Source organism: Pungitius pungitius, chromosome 12, assembly GCF_949316345.1.
Source record: "Pungitius pungitius chromosome 12, fPunPun2.1, whole genome shotgun sequence".
NCBI lineage: Eukaryota > Metazoa > Chordata > Actinopteri > Perciformes > Gasterosteidae > Pungitius > Pungitius pungitius.
This window is the reverse complement of record NC_084911.1, coordinates 5,354,397-5,369,887: the sequence shown is the minus strand read 5'-3', so window position 1 is coordinate 5,369,887 and position 15,491 is coordinate 5,354,397. Positions and strand designations below refer to the sequence as shown.

The following is a 15,491-nucleotide window of genomic DNA, read 5'->3' as shown; positions in this document are numbered from 1 at the left end:
TATAAAATTAATTATAGTTTTAAAAAAACAAACATAACCAAAAAGATCATGAATCTTTTGCGACAATAAAAGGTGCAGCCGAGTGTTTGAGCGTCCTGTTTACCGCTGGGTTCCGAGAGGAGCCAAAGTGTCGTTTGATATCAGCTTAACTAACTTGACCTATTTGAGATTATTACTAACTCAACAAACCGTTGAGTTCGGGCTCATACATCCAATCGGCTGTGGCATCCGCCCAGAGCCCCTTTCCAGTTAGTCGGTCTCCCCAGGTGGCACAATTTAGGCTGGGGGGGAGGGGGGGTGGCGCGTGTGCTCTCTGCCTTCTCAGCGGCTGTGCATCCCGAATATCAGAAAGCTGAAGAACACAGTGACCCCCACGAGGGAGATGGTCGCCGGGGCGGTGAAGAACTGCCGGTAGTTGATGCGGAAGTACCACACCACGGCCAGTATCACCACGAACACCGGCACCACCAGGCTGCTGGTGCTGATGGCCACGCCGGCCGCCCTGAACCCCCCCGAGACCCCGGCGCCGGGCTGAGCCCCTTCCTCTGCCGTGCTCTCGTGCAGGGCCTGCGAGATGTGGCAGTGGATCACGCTGTTCTGTGTGATGTTCAGGGAGAGGAGCGTCTTCTTGGGATCCTGCAGCAACTGGCCTTGGTAGATGAGTTTGATTCGATGCTCCCGGCCTGAGAAGTACTTACTGGGGAACGAGAGGGACAACAAAGAGAAGACAGTCAGGTAGGATGCATGTTACAGGGTTGGTGTCTGTAGGTTAGCTTAGTTTAGCATAGCATGAAGAATGGAAGCAAGGGGGCAACTAGCCCAGCTAAAAAAAAAGTAGGCAGATGTTGTTTTCTATACTCTGCAACTTTTAAGCTCACTATTTAACACGTGGTGTCTTGTTATGTTAATTGTAAAGAGGATATGTGCTTGACTATTTCTCAGACTTCCTAAGGTCTCAAGGACGACTTATCGTCTCATCAAACTGTCTGGCAAAAGTTAACAGGCCTATTTCCACAAAGATCAAGGTATTGCTTGAACAACTTGTGCTTGAGGTCTTCGGGTGGATGTTTGGGGTTGTTTTACCTTTTCAGTACTCCCACTGTATCCTGTGGCTCTACAACCGCTACCTCCTCCGTGTCGTTTAAAAACTTCAGACGGACAGAGATGGAGTGGTCGGTGGTGGGCGAGATGATGCCGGACAACACAGGGATATGCTTTATAATCTTTTTATCTTCCACCCCCAGCTCCTCGTCATCATCATCCTCCTCCTCCTCTTCATCATCCTCCTCCTCCTCCTCCTCCACCTCCTCGTCATCTGAAGTATGCAATCTTCCAACCTGTGGCTGTTTTCTCTGTATGTCCAGCAGGAGATCGGTCCGAACACCCTCGTTTGCCTCCCCGGGCGCCTCCCCCTCTCCCCTCTCGGCGCCCGGCTCGCCGTCATCGGGCTTGTTCTCCTGAGAAGGCGGGGCGGCCTGCTGCTCCGGGCTGTCTGCGGCGGGCGACCCTCCGCTGTAGCCGTCGTGGCCCCCGAGTCCGATCAGGGAGGCGTGCGCGCCCACGGTGAGGATGGTGCCCAGTATGTGGTCCCCCCGGTCGGCCACGTGAGTCGAGAGCCAAGCGAAGACGAGAGCCAGGACCAGGAGCAGCACGCCGCCGGCCGCCGTCGCCTCGTCCTCCATCCCATCCAGCATGGTCAGTGCACACACTGCCATCCCGCTCCTCCAAACCTGAAGGAGAGGCGCGATACAGGTTTGTCTCGAAAGCGCTGAATCACGGATTGGCCTCCAAGAGGTTTAAAATGTGAGCAAAACTAAACACAATAAAGGTTATTCAAATCGAATTCAACTCATACCACTCTCATAAGACAGGAACATAACAATATAACCATTTATTTTATTGGAATTTATGGGTTTGAGGTATTATTACCTCTCTATACATTTCTCCTGTAATGTATTTGTAAAATGATTTCAATTACTTTATACAATGAACGCATTCATATTTTCACCCACCAATATCCCAGGAACATTAAAGGGTCACCATAGTTGTATTTGACCATTTTTTCGATGTTTCCAATTCAATTTAATGCATCTCCATATTATAACATGGCTACAACTAATTATGTTTTCATTTGCATCTACGAACTCTTTAAAAGAACGACCCAACACAACGACCTATTTTATTCAACCAACAAGATATATAGTTTACCAAAATATAAATGAATTGTATTTGTAATTGTGAACACCTTAGTTCCTGTTTTTGGAAGAAAATGCAAATAACTGATTACAAAATGTATCAGAAAAAACCCTCCGACCTTGCATCACATTCGAGTTTGCTGAATTGAGTCCCTCCGCATACAGACAAAGCTTCTTTGACCAAGACGCCCATCACTCTTCTTGCCATTAAAGCACCAGATAACACCACTGCTTCGTTGACTTACACGCACACGAGTGCAGGGCTGGCGGGTGTCTAATCCTCTAACGAGGCACCGCCATGTGTCAAAGTGCTCCTACTGTATCTAAGGATGAAAGTCACTCGTAACGTAACGTTAGAGCCGCGACACCAGGGCTGCTCAACAGCTGTATGTCGGGGCTCTGGAGAAATGTCCAAACACAGCCAGCTGTTAGAAGACGTGTCTTAAGACTTCTTAAGACGCCTTAAGACACGCCAGTCACACGATTCGACACTTCGACGGAGCGACGCGCCTTTATGTCACCTACTCGTCTGTTCTGCTCACTTGGTCTGCTGTAGATGAGGTTGCTAGTTTGCGAGCTAAGTTAGCTCAACAGCTAGCATGCCATGCTAGCTCATAAAAACGACCTTCGGCTGTTTGCGACTCCCGTCGAACGGTTTTGTTTTTGTCGCAATGCTTTTAAAACGGAATAGGGATGTCGTGTAAACGTGTTGTTGTTGCATCGATATCAAACGACCCTTACCTGCCAGCTAAATAAATCACAGCATGTTTGAAGACGAGGGTCAATGCTAGCTAGCAGCTACTGCCGAAAAAACACATAATAAACACACAGTCGACGAGACGGCGTGACGTCATGGCCGGGCAACGGGGAGCGCTTGTTTTGGAGACGGGTCCCGCCTGTTGCTTCTCCCCGTCATACAATAGCTATGCAGATAATATAATACTATGGTTTTGGGAATATTGGCTCTGCAGTAAACTTGGAGACGTTGTCACATTTAAATCTGAGCGACAACTGTAAAACGACGAATTGGAATTACTTAATGCCACTTTATACTTCCGCTCAGGGCTTGACAGTGGTCTTCCAAAGTTACTAGCCACTCAGCAATTTCCTTAGCCACAATTTGTGGTTGGGAAATATAGTTTAATTAAAGTTGACTACGTTTTGCTATAATTTACTTGAAGAACTACATTTAAAATTGTAAAGGTAAATGACCATTGTAAACACCCAAATCAAGACTACATGAAATGTGCATGTACAGTCACCTGTTTACCAAGTATACTTTTCATTCAACAGTCTTTTTCTTCGCCTCATTTTAGGTTTCATCATGAGTTTTCCTCTTGTTGTGTGTCTACCCTCCGGGTTTTCCTACACATGCTCTGTGCCGCCACATCCTCGCCGTGCACTCAGCAAGTCTCAAGTTGTATCCCAAGTTCACGCGTTCCGTGTTGCTTAGTAACGAGCGTACGGTGGCCGAGAGGGGAAACGATACGTGCACAATACATCGTTAGCAGGACAGCTTGTTTTGCGTTTTCTTCTCACTCACGTCGTCACGGTCCGAAGTCGGTTCACAAGAACCACCCATGTAAGCGTTTCGTGGATGGTGCCCTCATGACACATTAAATGACCGCATACAGACCTCAATCACCCTGTATCCTCTACGGCAACACTGGAGGGACGTATTTTCTCAAACGCAAAACCATCCCAAAAATAAAACAGCCTACATTTATTTAACAGATTTAGGCAAGGCCATTTTTATTCTTTAAGAGGGTTTTGTTGTCACTTTCGGTGCTCCGGTTAATTGTGCAATCATGTCTCACGATTTGCTGAATTCTTACAAACCAAACCATCTATTTATAGAGAAATGATCATATTAGACTTAATAGAGAAAACATTTGCGTCTCATCCACCTGCAAAGTGTGGAACTATAAAAATGAAATTGTGGTTTTACATTAATACACAAGTAATATAACTGTGACAGGTCAACAGGTGTGAATGGTTTTACTTTACCTTTTCTTGATTATCTTACTTTCAATTAAGTAGCATCTCAGTTCAGGGATTTAACTTGTGAAAGTGCATTTTCACAATCTAATATTAGACCTTTTCCTTAGGTATCAGAATACTTATACCATTGCCTATTAAGGACAACAAAAGTGTTTACTATCCAATTCAATGATTCTTAATGTCTATGCATAATTCATGAAGCAATTTAATTTAACTTACTACTATTTTATTTAATCTAAACATTATACAACATTTGTTTTTATATTTAAAAATTTGGTATTTTGCTGTGAAATAAATACAGTGAGCAGCAAAAAGTACAATATTCTCTTTTAAATAACTAAAGTAGCATATATTTAATTGCACTGATCTCTTTATGTGATAGTTGCACTAATTGTTGTAGCATTTTCCCCATAAAGTAATCCATTTGTGCAGATCCTGTATTCCAAATACGATATGAATAATGTCTTGTGGTTATTTTTGTCCGCTTTTCAATGCAGTAATTAAGTTTGTATGCAATGTTGCTGAAATTAGGGTTAACCAATGCAAATAATAAAAATCAACTTATAGTCAATTAATCATAATCAAACCGGTGCTCAAGTTGTATTAATTGATATTTTCCAAAAGATCCAGTGAAATTATTTATTTCCAGTCTTCCCATAGTGTGACGTCACAGGAGAGTCCCGTCGTTTCTCAGCAGCAGGTAATCCCTCGTGGACCCGGGGATGTCGAGGTCACGGACCGCCGGGACACATCGGCCTCCCAGGCGCAGGCGTACGGCGCAGCGACAGAGGTGCTGCAGAGAGCGAGGCTGTGCGCTCCGCTGGCGCACCAAGTCGAAGAAAGGCCGGTGCTCCTGAGGCGGCGCGGGCACAAACGGAAACACTCACAGACCTCTGGATGCTGAACCAAGAGAGGTGGCACGTGACTCAAACACCTGCGTTCACCTGGTGGAGCTCGGCGGGGAGAGAGTCCATCCACTCGCAGGCAGGGATGGACGTGTACGAGTTCAGCATCACCTCCAGGGTGGCAGGAGAGAGGGCGCACAGCTTCAACATCTGGAGACAGGAAGGATCGAAACTCAAACCAGCCAAGTAGGGGAAAGGATTATCAATTAGAGGAGGATGGATTTCAGGGGTTAAACCTTTATCTTTCTCAATTATTTATCTTTGCATTTGTGTATTGGTCAGATGTTTTGTAATATTCACATAGAAGTTTTCTGTTTAGCTGGCATAATGGACCTTCACGTTTTCATAGCAATGGATTCAGTGTTCCATTGTTTGAAACAGTTTTAAAAAGATTTTTTAGACTTTAAGATATCTCCAAATTGAATATGAGACCTGGCCTTTTTATTGTTGTGTCTGCCTCCTCTTTCCCCGTTGAACGTTGTTTGCTATAATACCAAAATAGTTTAATCAATTGCAATGTTTTGGGGGTTTTTTCATTTCTATTCTACAAATATTGGGTTGGTGATTGGCTCAGTTGATTAGTCTAACTCTTCTTTTGATTAGTTCCTTCAGTTTGTGTTTTCAGTTTAAAGGAGTTTTTATCTCACATTGTGAATTTGTAACTGCGTGCTGACAGCGTGCAGCTCTCGGGTCAATTAGCGTCTCCCTCTCTGTTGTTGTTGTTGTTGTTGTTAGGGGGTTAGTTTATGGCAAATTTAAGAAATACGCAAAGGTAATTGGTCAGGTTCAGATGGCTGTCAGGGGAAAGTGTGCTTGTTTTTAACCTTTGGTGAAACCGGCTCAGCTCCATGGTTCAGAAGTGACCGTGCTATTGCCTCCGGTTGCTGGCCGGGATAATCTTCAACCACCTCAAATAAGCAAAAGGGAAAAGAGTCACACCCGCTGCCCGATCTTAAAAACAACCCGATTGTAAACGTCCCACCTTTGCTACCTGTATCAGACAGTCCATCGGCGTGTATCCCGCACAGTTGGCGACATGTGCCTCGGCCCCATGCTGCAGCAGGACGTCCACAATCCGGGGGCAGCAGTTTGCACAGGCGTTGTGCAGAGGGGTGTGCCGCTTCCTGCCCGCCGTTCTGGGGTCGGCTCCCGCGCTCAGCAGCTTCTGAACCACGCGCAGGTAGCGGCCGGCCTCGGAGGGCCTCTCGGCGGCGGCGCACGCGGCGTTCAGAGGGGTCTCCCCCTCTTGATTTGTGGCCAACACGTCTGCTCCGTGGGCGAGGAAGAGCTGCACGTGCTCCTCCAGGCCGCGGCGGGCCGCCACGTGCAGAGGTGTGAGCCTCGACTCCCTCGTCTTCGCGCTGACGTCGGCGCCTCCGCCGATCAGCAACCCGGCACACCTGGAGCAAAAAGGCACACGGCTGGAAAAACATCAATTTGGCTTTCTTTTTTTTAGATTTTTAGATTTCAAATAAGGTTTTTTGGGGGGAAATGACTTTCAAAAGATTAACATTTTTAAGGAAGACTATTGTGAAACTCAATTTCAGTTTTCCCAATGGCCCCAATAGAGACGACCGATATCAATAAGCAGCCCGAGTGGTTAGGGGTCAGCGCCTCCGTCACTCACTGGAGCGACTGGGCGGAGGTGCAGAGGTGAAGAGGGGCGCTGCCGTCCGCGGCCACCACTCGGGGGTCGGCCCCGTGAGAAAGCAGCAGCTGGACGCAGGCGTCGTGGGCGCCCGCGCAGGCGTCGTGGAGGGCCGTCCTTCCTCCGGGGTCGGCGTTCACCTCCGCCCCGCGAAACAGCAGCTCCTCCACGGCCCCGGCGCATCCTCTGCAGGCCGCCAGGCGCAGCGCCGAGGTCTGCTTCACCCTGGAGCTCAGTGTCCACATGCCTGCGGACAGAAAGGGGGGGGGGGGGGGGGGAAAGGATCCTAGGAGCGTGTCGCGTGAGATGGTGCGAGGACCTCGAGCTCGTACCCATCTCCGGGGCCCACGTCATCTCCTCCTGCGCCGTCTCCATCAAGGCGTTGACCATGGCGGGGTCCTTCAGCACCGCGTACACTCCTTTCATGTCCCCGCACATGAAGGTGTTGTGGACGGCCGTGTCTCTGCAACGGGCCTGGGGGGGAGGGGCCCGCACCTGCTGGAGCCGCTGCTGCCTGGGAGGAGGCCTGGGGGCCCGGGGCAGCGGGGCCCTGGTCATTGCTCTCCTGTGAGCCAACGCTCGCCGGGCATCTTCCCAATCCTGAAGCTCCCGCTCCAGTCTCAGGGAGCGCAGGGAGGTGGGAGTGAAAGGAAATGTGTCCTTTGACATGGCACCTTGAGGGGGGCCCCGTCACAGAGTTAAAGGTTTTTTGTTGTCATTGTGGTTATACAATGTTAGTAGTTAGTAGAAATTTCGTTTGGTAGGCCTAAGTCAGACAAACAATAAACACTGTACAAGATAAACATTTTAAAAATACACAAGATGAATAAAAACATTACTGAAGTGTAATAGTTAAGATAAAAATAAGTTGAAATGTTGTTTTGTTAGTGCAAACCGAGTTGAAAGTGTCAAGTGTTTCATTTCAGCAGCCGGGTTGTATAGCTGCAGTGGCGTGTGTGTGTATGTGGGGGCGGGGGGAGGGGGGGAGGAGAGGGGGGTCGGTGATAGAGGCTAATGCTCTGGAGAAGAAGCTGTTCCTCAGTCCGTTTGTGCGTGTCTGTATAGGTCTGAACATGTTCCCCAATGGCAGAGGGACGAACACACTGTGACCTGGGGTGGGTTGGGTCCTTGCTGATGTTGCATTCACACAGTGTCCAGAGTCTGCAGCTTTGGTCCCTGTGATCCTCTGGGCTGTGTCGTGCAGCTCGTGTACCACATGGTGGCGCTGTAGCAAAGAATTGACTATACGCTGCTCCTGTAAAAGTTGACCAGGAGCTTGGAGGTGAGTTTGGCTTTCTTCAGCTGACTCAAGAAGCCTCTGTTGGGCTTTCGTCACCATGCGCGAGGTGTTGACTTAACTTTTGACAAATCGTTTTATGCCATTTCCAGCACAAACGTCAAACAGCGTTAAGCAAACGCAGCGGGTAGTTAGTGTCAAGAGAAAATGTCAGCCCACATGATCTACTCACCCTTCACTGGATAAGGTGGGAGTCACAGAGTACTGTAAATCATCAGTTCTCTTTGATGTAAATATCACACGTCAAAATCAAAGGTTCCTTCATGGACACAAGTCACACGTTTGGTACTTAACTACTTTAGCATTGGTTATTAATAGATCAGAATGCAAGCTGATACTTGTACTACACCAAATGGTCGTTAGGGGGCATCCTTTATCCAATCATCCGTCATTTTATCAAAGAACCAAGAGAGATGTTTGACCACTCGTAACAGTTCAAACGTTAAAGGAATAACCACTTTCCCCTTTGCAGTTGTTACAGTACATGATATCAGCCGATTTAAATTAAATACTTTTTGCCCAATAATTACAATACAATTAAAAAAAACATTTAGCTGTATGTTACATTGTTTGGTTTGCATGGCATTAACTAATATATATATGAAAAATGGTGCGTATACAGTATATTGGTAATACGTAGCTATTCCCCTGAGTTATAAAGGCAAAAAACAAACTGAATACTTTCTTCGGGGAGTTAATCATCTCGCTTTGCTTCAACAATCTTTGTAAAAAGCCTCCTACGTCATTACGTTGCGTTTGAACGTGGCGGCGCGGCACAGACGAGCGCAGGATTCTTTTTTCTCAACTCGCTTGATGCCAGGCACCGTTTGCTTGCAAAGTTAAAGTCATGGGAATAAAACAACACGTTATATATACACGTTACTGAATGGCATTCAAAGTCTTTGTAAGTTCGGGGTGCAGACCGATCAAACAGCACTTTCGTCGCGATACTGTCTCACGACCGCGATGGTAAGTGAACCTAACTTACTCTAATCAATGTTTAGCTAACTCAGCTAGCGTATGCTAACGCGATCTTTAACGCACACAGGTGTCATCTCACCCCGCGACTTGTTTATTAGATTGCATCTGGTGAATGGCACCTGGAGGTCTGTTGCTGCTCGTGCTTTGTGTCGAGCCGGTCAATCGGTGTGTTGTTACCAACGTGTTGTCCTAGGGTGTGTTGTTACCAACGTGTTGTTTCCTCTGTTACAGACCTGCAAATTAAGTGGCCTGTTCAGCATCGGCGAGGACTTCGATGACGAGGTGAATCCCAGCAGAAAAAACACCTGATTTTACTTAACCGTCAGTGTGGACTGATGTGTGTGTGTGTTTTTGTGTGTGTGTGTGTTTTATAATTTATCTTTTCACCAAACTATGCATCTTAGATGACACTCGTGGAAGTAGTGTGTGCCATTTAAAATATTTCCCTTTTTTTGTTGACATCAACAATCTATTGAAGGTGTGTGTGTGTGTGTGTATCCCAGGACCTGCTCGGGACGGACTGGGGTGTCCGCTCATCGTCTGGACCAGCCGATGTGGCATCTGCCGGCTCATCCTGCTCACTGCGGCCTTCCTCCGTGTCCCATGGACAGCCGCCGCAAGACTCGTCCCGGCACGCCGGAGTGGCACCCGCAGCTCCGCGCCATGGCTCGGCATCGGAGAGCGGGTCGCATGCTGCTGCTGCTGCTGGACAAACGGTACTGGGGTTGAGACGGCCCTCCTCCTCCTCTTGTGCTCAGCCTCTTCCCCGCACGCTGAGTAACTGTCAGCCTAATTCGGCTTTACGACAGAATCCCGCCAACACGGGCCCACAGCCCTGCGCCGCTGTGGACGATTTTGACGACTGGGACGTCGACCTGGCGGACTTGGACGAGTGGGACCGGCAGGAGGGACAGCCTCCCGCTCCGATCCTGCCCGCTCCTCCGGTCGCTCTTCCACCTGCGTCCAAAGCGCTGCGACCTCCGACCCGCGGCGGGATTCAGACGCGCCCTATTCGCCCCCAGGGAGGCCTCGGCACGGCGGGCCAGGCTTCCGGCTCGTTCAGTCATAACACGCCTCCTCGGATGTCCTCCACTCCCCTCCCGGGTTCCACAAATCCCCGGCCTGCTCTCCAGTCGGTCCCACCACACAGTCCCAGTGTGTTCCGTGGGCTCACCGCCCCTAGCCCCGCCCCCAGCCCCGTCTCCAGGACCCTAAACAGGCCCCAGAGGCCGTGGGCCACTCCGGGAGCCTCCCCTCGTGGCTGCGGCGGCCTCTTTGAGTCCGTCTCCCCGGCGCCCGCAAACTCGTCCACCCTGAGTCCTCATCCCCTTCACACGACGGTCCTCACCAACCGCCTGGTCCAGTTGGTATCGGCCTCCAACAAGCTCCCTCAGAAGAGGCCTCGTTCTGAGCTTCAGAGGCCCAGGACCAGACGCTTCCCCGGCCCCGCCGGGTTCCTGCCTCAGCAGGTCGGCCTCGTGCATCTGGCACTTGTATCATCATGTAATCACACCCACCTTGTCAGAAATAACGCTGCAGCTCTGGTTTTGTCCTCTAAACTCTAGTTTGACTTTCTGTCATGTGTTTGTTTTTCCACTGGGGTGCAGTGTAATAATCTAGTTTTTATCTCTCAGCCGCAGGATCAGAACCTGGACGACATTGTGGTTTCTGCCCCTCAGACTCCTGCTCATGGTGCTGTGGCCCGGTCGTCAAGCCAGGTAAAGCATTTTATTTAATTTTGTATAACCTTTTATATATGTATGTCCTAAAATAGCAGAAAGATGAGCTCCAGTTGACTTGGCAGGTTGAGAATTCACAACCTAAATGGAAATCTTGCAAATGTCAACTCTGGTGCCAATGGAACAAGTTCATTTTTTTAATTTCCAGGCTAAAAAGTATTTAAATGAGCAATTAACTGAATATGTAACTTGTGAAAAAATACCTTTTTTACAATTGACTAATAATTTACTTCTAAGTAGGAAATTCCTACATAGTAGTTTATAGGGATTCTTTTGAAAACCAGATGGTTCATCTCATGTGTTTTACGTAGTTTTATGGAGTTACTTTAACAGATCTGTTGGAAAAGGTGTCGCAGCTTAGGTTTCTGGGGCTTTAATTGTGAAGGACACAAACAAAGTCTGGAACAGTGTTCAATACGGAGCACCAGAACTCAATGCTTCCATTAGGTTTATGTTCCTGAACTTCCCAGGATGCACTTTGACTTCCAGGCCGGACGTTCGATACCGCGTCCGCGTCACACAATGTAATCGTACCGGAACGCGAGAGGCAAATGATGTTTAGCAAACACCTGGACGTGCGTGTGCGTGTGCGTGTGTGTGTGTGTGTGTGTGTGTGGGCGTGTGTAAACCGTGTGACTGTGTATCCAAAGGCCTCCAGCTCACAGGCCGATGAAGAGGAGTTCAGCGGCGGCGGCTGGGCCGCGATGAAGGCCGAGATGGGATTGGATGAGAGGAACCCTTCGTGCTTCCTGCACTCTTACAGCGTCGTCATGGTGCTCCGGAAGGTGATTGCAGAGCTTCTGTTGCTCACAGACGTAAAACCACAGTGATGAAGGAGCACTAGAAGTCTTCCTCAGCCCGGTTCAGAGTGCATTTCTATTCAATCCTCTGTGATGGCGCTGTGTCGCTGTTGGGGGTCTATCAGCATAATGGGTACAAATGGAGGAGCTGAAGCAGAGATCACCATCCATCACTCTAATGCAGTCTCTGCTGTTTATTCTGCTCTCTCCAAAGCGCCGGTTTTCAGAGGAATAACTGGGTATAACTGCGGCATTGGGGCGTGGCGTTTCCGTAGTGACGCACGGGGTCGCTGGCAGGACGTCGGCTAAGCTCATTCCAGCTAAGCTGCTGACATTCCCTAAAATCCCTGTTAGACTGAATAAACATATTTACACACAGCACCCGCCCCCCCCCTTCTGATGGATGAACAATAACATGTTGCATCCAATGTATTCATCAGATTAACATTTATGCCGCGTTCATAATCCGTAGGTTTTGTTTTAGCCTCAGGGTGTTTGGAATTAGTCTTTAACACAATGAATAATCTGTAGCTGTGATTAGTGCTGCGTCTTTCTTAATCTGACCAACGTTTGATCAAATGATCTGAACGGTAAAACTTTCCTCAAAGATGTGACTTTCACAACTTGCAGAGAAACACATTAAATTGTTTCAGGAACATTTTTAATCCAGCTGTTTTACTTAATGTCCTGGTGATCAAGTTTATAAAATGTCCAAAATTAAGTAAGCCTGAGGCTGTTGTAATTGTTCGTGTTATCTGACCAAAATCCCCTTTTATGATCTCGAGTTCACTATCACACGTGAAAGTGAACGCTTCATGCGTCTTTTCTTAGCAAATATGAACAGACTCTAAAGATGGCTACAATTTTCTCACTATTAACCAACAGCTGTGTCGAAATGTCCCCACGTCACCGTGGTTTTGGTGTTGAATGGATGGGATCAGTCAGGACTCGGTGTGCTGTGTTATTACTCCCCGTCTTCGCAGGCTGCGCTGAAGCGGCTGGCGAGGAACAAAGTGCCCAACATGGCCGTGCTGCTGAAGAGCCTCGTCCACACGCACGCCGACGCCAGGGCCGTGTTCAAAGACCCCACAGGTAGTGGACGCCCCATACAACCCGCGAGCATGCAACCACCGACAGTGAGCCGCTCGGCCGGTGCCACTTCCCCCCCCCCCTCCCAGCTCCGTCTTGACACTTTTGCCCTTTTTCCGTCTGATCCGCCTCTCAAGCCTCCTCTTGTGTCCCCTAGAGGGCGGCCACGCGAGGTGTGCTGCTGATTACCGACATGGGTGGGTGGGTGGGGGGGGGGGGGCTGTTGAGGGCTTAAGTGCTGATTAGTGATTCCACTGTGGTCAATTGGCTTCAGCGGGCGACGGGTTTTAAGTGCTTGTGACACCACGAGGGAGGGAAGGGGCTTCCACCTGCTGAGAGGGTCGACTCCAGCAGGCGGTGCTTCACCTTTCCCACGTGTCGTGTTCCGGCCTAATTCCAACATGGATTCTTTTCTTTATTTCAATCCCGTTCAATGTTTCTCCCCCATTAACCTGTATCGCGAGAGATGAGCGCAGAGTACTTTGCGATCGTTGCTCCATTGTCCTGTTAATGTTTCCGGGCTGAAGGGGAGATCCAGGGGACGGTGCACCGGCGTCTCCTCGAGGCCCGGGAGGACGAGCTGAAAGTCGGCGCCGTGCTGCTGCTCAAACAGGTGAGACTCCTGGCTTCATTAAAGTTTTAACGCTGGTGATGAACCGGGCTGAACCCCCACCCACCCCCCACCCTGTGGGCTACGTGTCTATTCGTGTCCTTCGCCCCGTGGACAGGTGGGCGTGTTTTCCCCCTCCCACCGTAACCACTACCTGAACGTGACCCCCAACAACCTGCTGAGGATCTACGCCCCCGATGGGGTCGGCCCGTCCTCCGCTCGGCTGCCCCCGCTCGTCCTGGTGAGCGAGGACGCCACAGTCCAACAAACATGGAAGTCTGTCTTCCAGAATAATCCGTCCAGCTGCCAGCCGTCCCTTCGTAAAGCCTCGTTCTTCTTTCCTTCTTTTACTTTCGCTGTCCAGGAGCCGATGTCCCTCGCTGGCCCTCCCTCCGCCGGCCTCCGGGGGACCGTGTCTCGCATGCAGCTGGTGTTTGACGAGGAGGATGACGAGGAGGGACAGGAAGGTGGGGGGCGCTCGGAGGGAGGCGAATGCCCGGTAGCCTCAAGAGACACTATAACCGGCTCCAGCACCGGCCCCCGAGAGCCCGCCGGGGACCCGGCACCACGGGACTGGGGCGCAGGCTGGGATGCAGGTGGGGGCCCTACTGTGTAGCAACGCATGCGAAGAGGGAGAGGGAGACCGGTTCTAGTCACAACAACACTACGGGAAGCAATGACTAACTAACCGATGATTCCAGTCGGGTTCATCCGCTTTTCTTTTCCTGTTATTAATCGGTCAGTAAAAAATGAAATGGATTGTCAGCAAAGTGGCAGAGAATACATTTGTATTTATAAATTACACAATGGGTCAGATCAGCTGCCAACTCTCAACTATTCATCTGATAATTTGTGAGAGCAGCAGGAAAACAAATCAAATAAAAATGTGTGTATTTATAAAATCCCCAAAGAGGTGTAAGACATCACAGCAGCTCACGTGTGTGTGTGTGGGCAAGCTGCCGGTCACTAGCTACCATTTGATAGTGTGAGCCAAAGTGCTGTGTGGAAACCGAGGGCAGCCATTGCATGTGAATTCATCATCGTGTCATGTTGTTGTGCAGACGACGACGACCTGGATGACCTGCTGGGAGAGTTACCCGAGGACACCTGCAGCCTTTGACGTCACACCAAGCCGCTACCTCGTCGCGTTCCCGACGTCGCCCTCCTCTTTTATCCCAATTGTCCGACTGCTGAACTGTGTTATCCGTATCCGGTTCGTAAACGCCGCAGAGTGTAACTTTGTCATTTCCACGCACCACCGATGACGGATGTATCGTAAGAAGCAGACTCTCGAAGGCAACAGGCGCTCGTTAATTAATCACAAGAGCTCTGAAAACCAGCTCTTGTTTGATTTCACCTTCACAAAGAATATAATTGGTCCGAGATTGTCTGCGTTGTGGATGCAACGCACACCCATACACACTTTTGTTTCTTACCCGTTGTGGCACTTTGCATCAGCAACCTTGAAATAAATGGCTAATTTGCACAGCATTGATTTGCTAATCATGCTAAATGGAAGCAAGGGGAGGCTTTTTTCCTCCGTTGGCGTTCGTCCTTGCCCGCCGTCTTCAGTCGAGTGTTTTTTACCGAGCCTCAGAGTGGAGTCGATGCACACTGACCCGGCTTGTTTGCCAGGCGGTAAGAGGTGTCTCTGAGGGTTTTTCAGGCGGGGGGGGGGGGGGTGGGGGGGTTTGCTTTTCTTTTCTCAGACTGAATGTGTTTGTTTGACCGGTGTAAAACGTGTGTAGCAAGCACAGCCTGCAGAGAGTCTGATCTTCAGGGGGGGGGGGGGGGAGTCGAACAGCGACTAACAGGCTCTTTATGGTGACTCCGGATGCGATGTACACTGCAGCAGCTTAAACTGCCTGCTTTATGTTCAAAAGAGAGGAAGTGGTTTAAATTAGTCGCACGTATTTTGACGGTGACATATTTTGAGTTTAAGTTTGTTATACGTCTTTCAGGTTAAAGAGCTGACTCTCAGCTTACATTTGATTTAATGGGTAGTAAGAAGTCCAACCCAATTACCTCGACATGTTTTAAGCACTCGTCCAGACAGATGTGTTTGTACCTGATCAGTTAGTTAGTTATTGTGGACGATCCACGCTTCTCAGTGGAGTTGCTCCCTGCTGCAGATGAGTGGATTATCCATTGCAACCAGGAAACTCTTTGAAAGAGAAGTCATTTAAAAAAAAAAATGTAATTCACTAAATTGTTTCAAGAAGCACT

The 15,491-nt window shown here is 49.1% G+C and overlaps 3 protein-coding genes across 3 annotated transcripts; 1 reads left to right on the top strand and 2 right to left on the bottom strand.

Annotated features, from left to right (window-relative positions):
- Positions 1-282: 282 nt before the first annotated feature.
- On the bottom strand, positions 283-3,053 carry tmub2 (transmembrane and ubiquitin-like domain containing 2). Its single transcript, XM_037476600.2, has 3 exons — positions 2,937-3,053; positions 1,084-1,730; positions 283-697 (listed from the first exon to the last, which is right to left on the bottom strand). The coding sequence occupies exons 2-3, from the start codon at positions 1,713-1,715 to the stop codon at positions 322-324; spliced, it is 1,008 nt and encodes a 335-aa protein (XP_037332497.2). The 5' UTR covers positions 1,716-1,730; positions 2,937-3,053; the 3' UTR covers positions 283-321.
- A 1,502-nt stretch (positions 3,054-4,555) lies between these two features.
- asb16 (ankyrin repeat and SOCS box containing 16) lies at positions 4,556-8,406 on the bottom strand. Its single transcript, XM_037475295.2, has 7 exons — positions 8,219-8,406; positions 7,082-7,423; positions 6,729-6,996; positions 6,093-6,501; positions 5,926-6,009; positions 5,141-5,251; positions 4,556-5,049 (listed from the first exon to the last, which is right to left on the bottom strand). The coding sequence occupies exons 2-7, from the start codon at positions 7,416-7,418 to the stop codon at positions 4,864-4,866; spliced, it is 1,395 nt and encodes a 464-aa protein (XP_037331192.2). The 5' UTR covers positions 7,419-7,423; positions 8,219-8,406; the 3' UTR covers positions 4,556-4,863.
- Positions 8,407-8,721: 315 nt separating this feature from the next.
- On the top strand, positions 8,722-14,931 carry hrob (homologous recombination factor with OB-fold). The gene is made up of 10 exons (XM_037477573.2): positions 8,722-9,015; positions 9,259-9,309; positions 9,531-10,496; positions 10,662-10,745; positions 11,417-11,551; positions 12,550-12,658; positions 13,183-13,268; positions 13,384-13,506; positions 13,630-13,861; positions 14,327-14,931. Exons 1-10 carry the CDS (start codon positions 9,013-9,015, stop codon positions 14,383-14,385), a joined length of 1,848 nt encoding a protein of 615 aa, XP_037333470.2. The 5' UTR covers positions 8,722-9,012; the 3' UTR covers positions 14,386-14,931.
- The last annotated feature ends 560 nt before the right edge of the window (positions 14,932-15,491 follow it).

Coding starts and splice junctions, on each gene's coding strand:
- tmub2 (XM_037476600.2), bottom strand. CDS start 1,715: ATGGCAGTGTGTGCACTGACCATGCTGGATGGGATGGAGGACGAGGCG. Junction 698..1,083: donor ACAGTGGGAGTACTGAAAAG/GTAAAACAACCC, acceptor CTCGTTCCCCAG/TAAGTACTTCTCAGGCCGGG.
- asb16 (XM_037475295.2), bottom strand. CDS start 7,418: ATGTCAAAGGACACATTTCCTTTCACTCCCACCTCCCTGCGCTCCCTG. Junction 6,010..6,092: donor CGATGGACTGTCTGATACAG/GTAGCAAAGGTG, acceptor TGCTTATTTGAG/GTGGTTGAAGATTATCCCGG. Junction 5,050..5,140: donor TCCCCGCCGAGCTCCACCAG/GTGAACGCAGGT, acceptor GCGCCGCCTCAG/GAGCACCGGCCTTTCTTCGA.
- hrob (XM_037477573.2), top strand. Junction 10,746..11,416: donor TGGCCCGGTCGTCAAGCCAG/GTAAAGCATTTT, acceptor GTGTATCCAAAG/GCCTCCAGCTCACAGGCCGA. Junction 12,659..13,182: donor CGTGTTCAAAGACCCCACAG/GTAGTGGACGCC, acceptor TCCGGGCTGAAG/GGGAGATCCAGGGGACGGTG.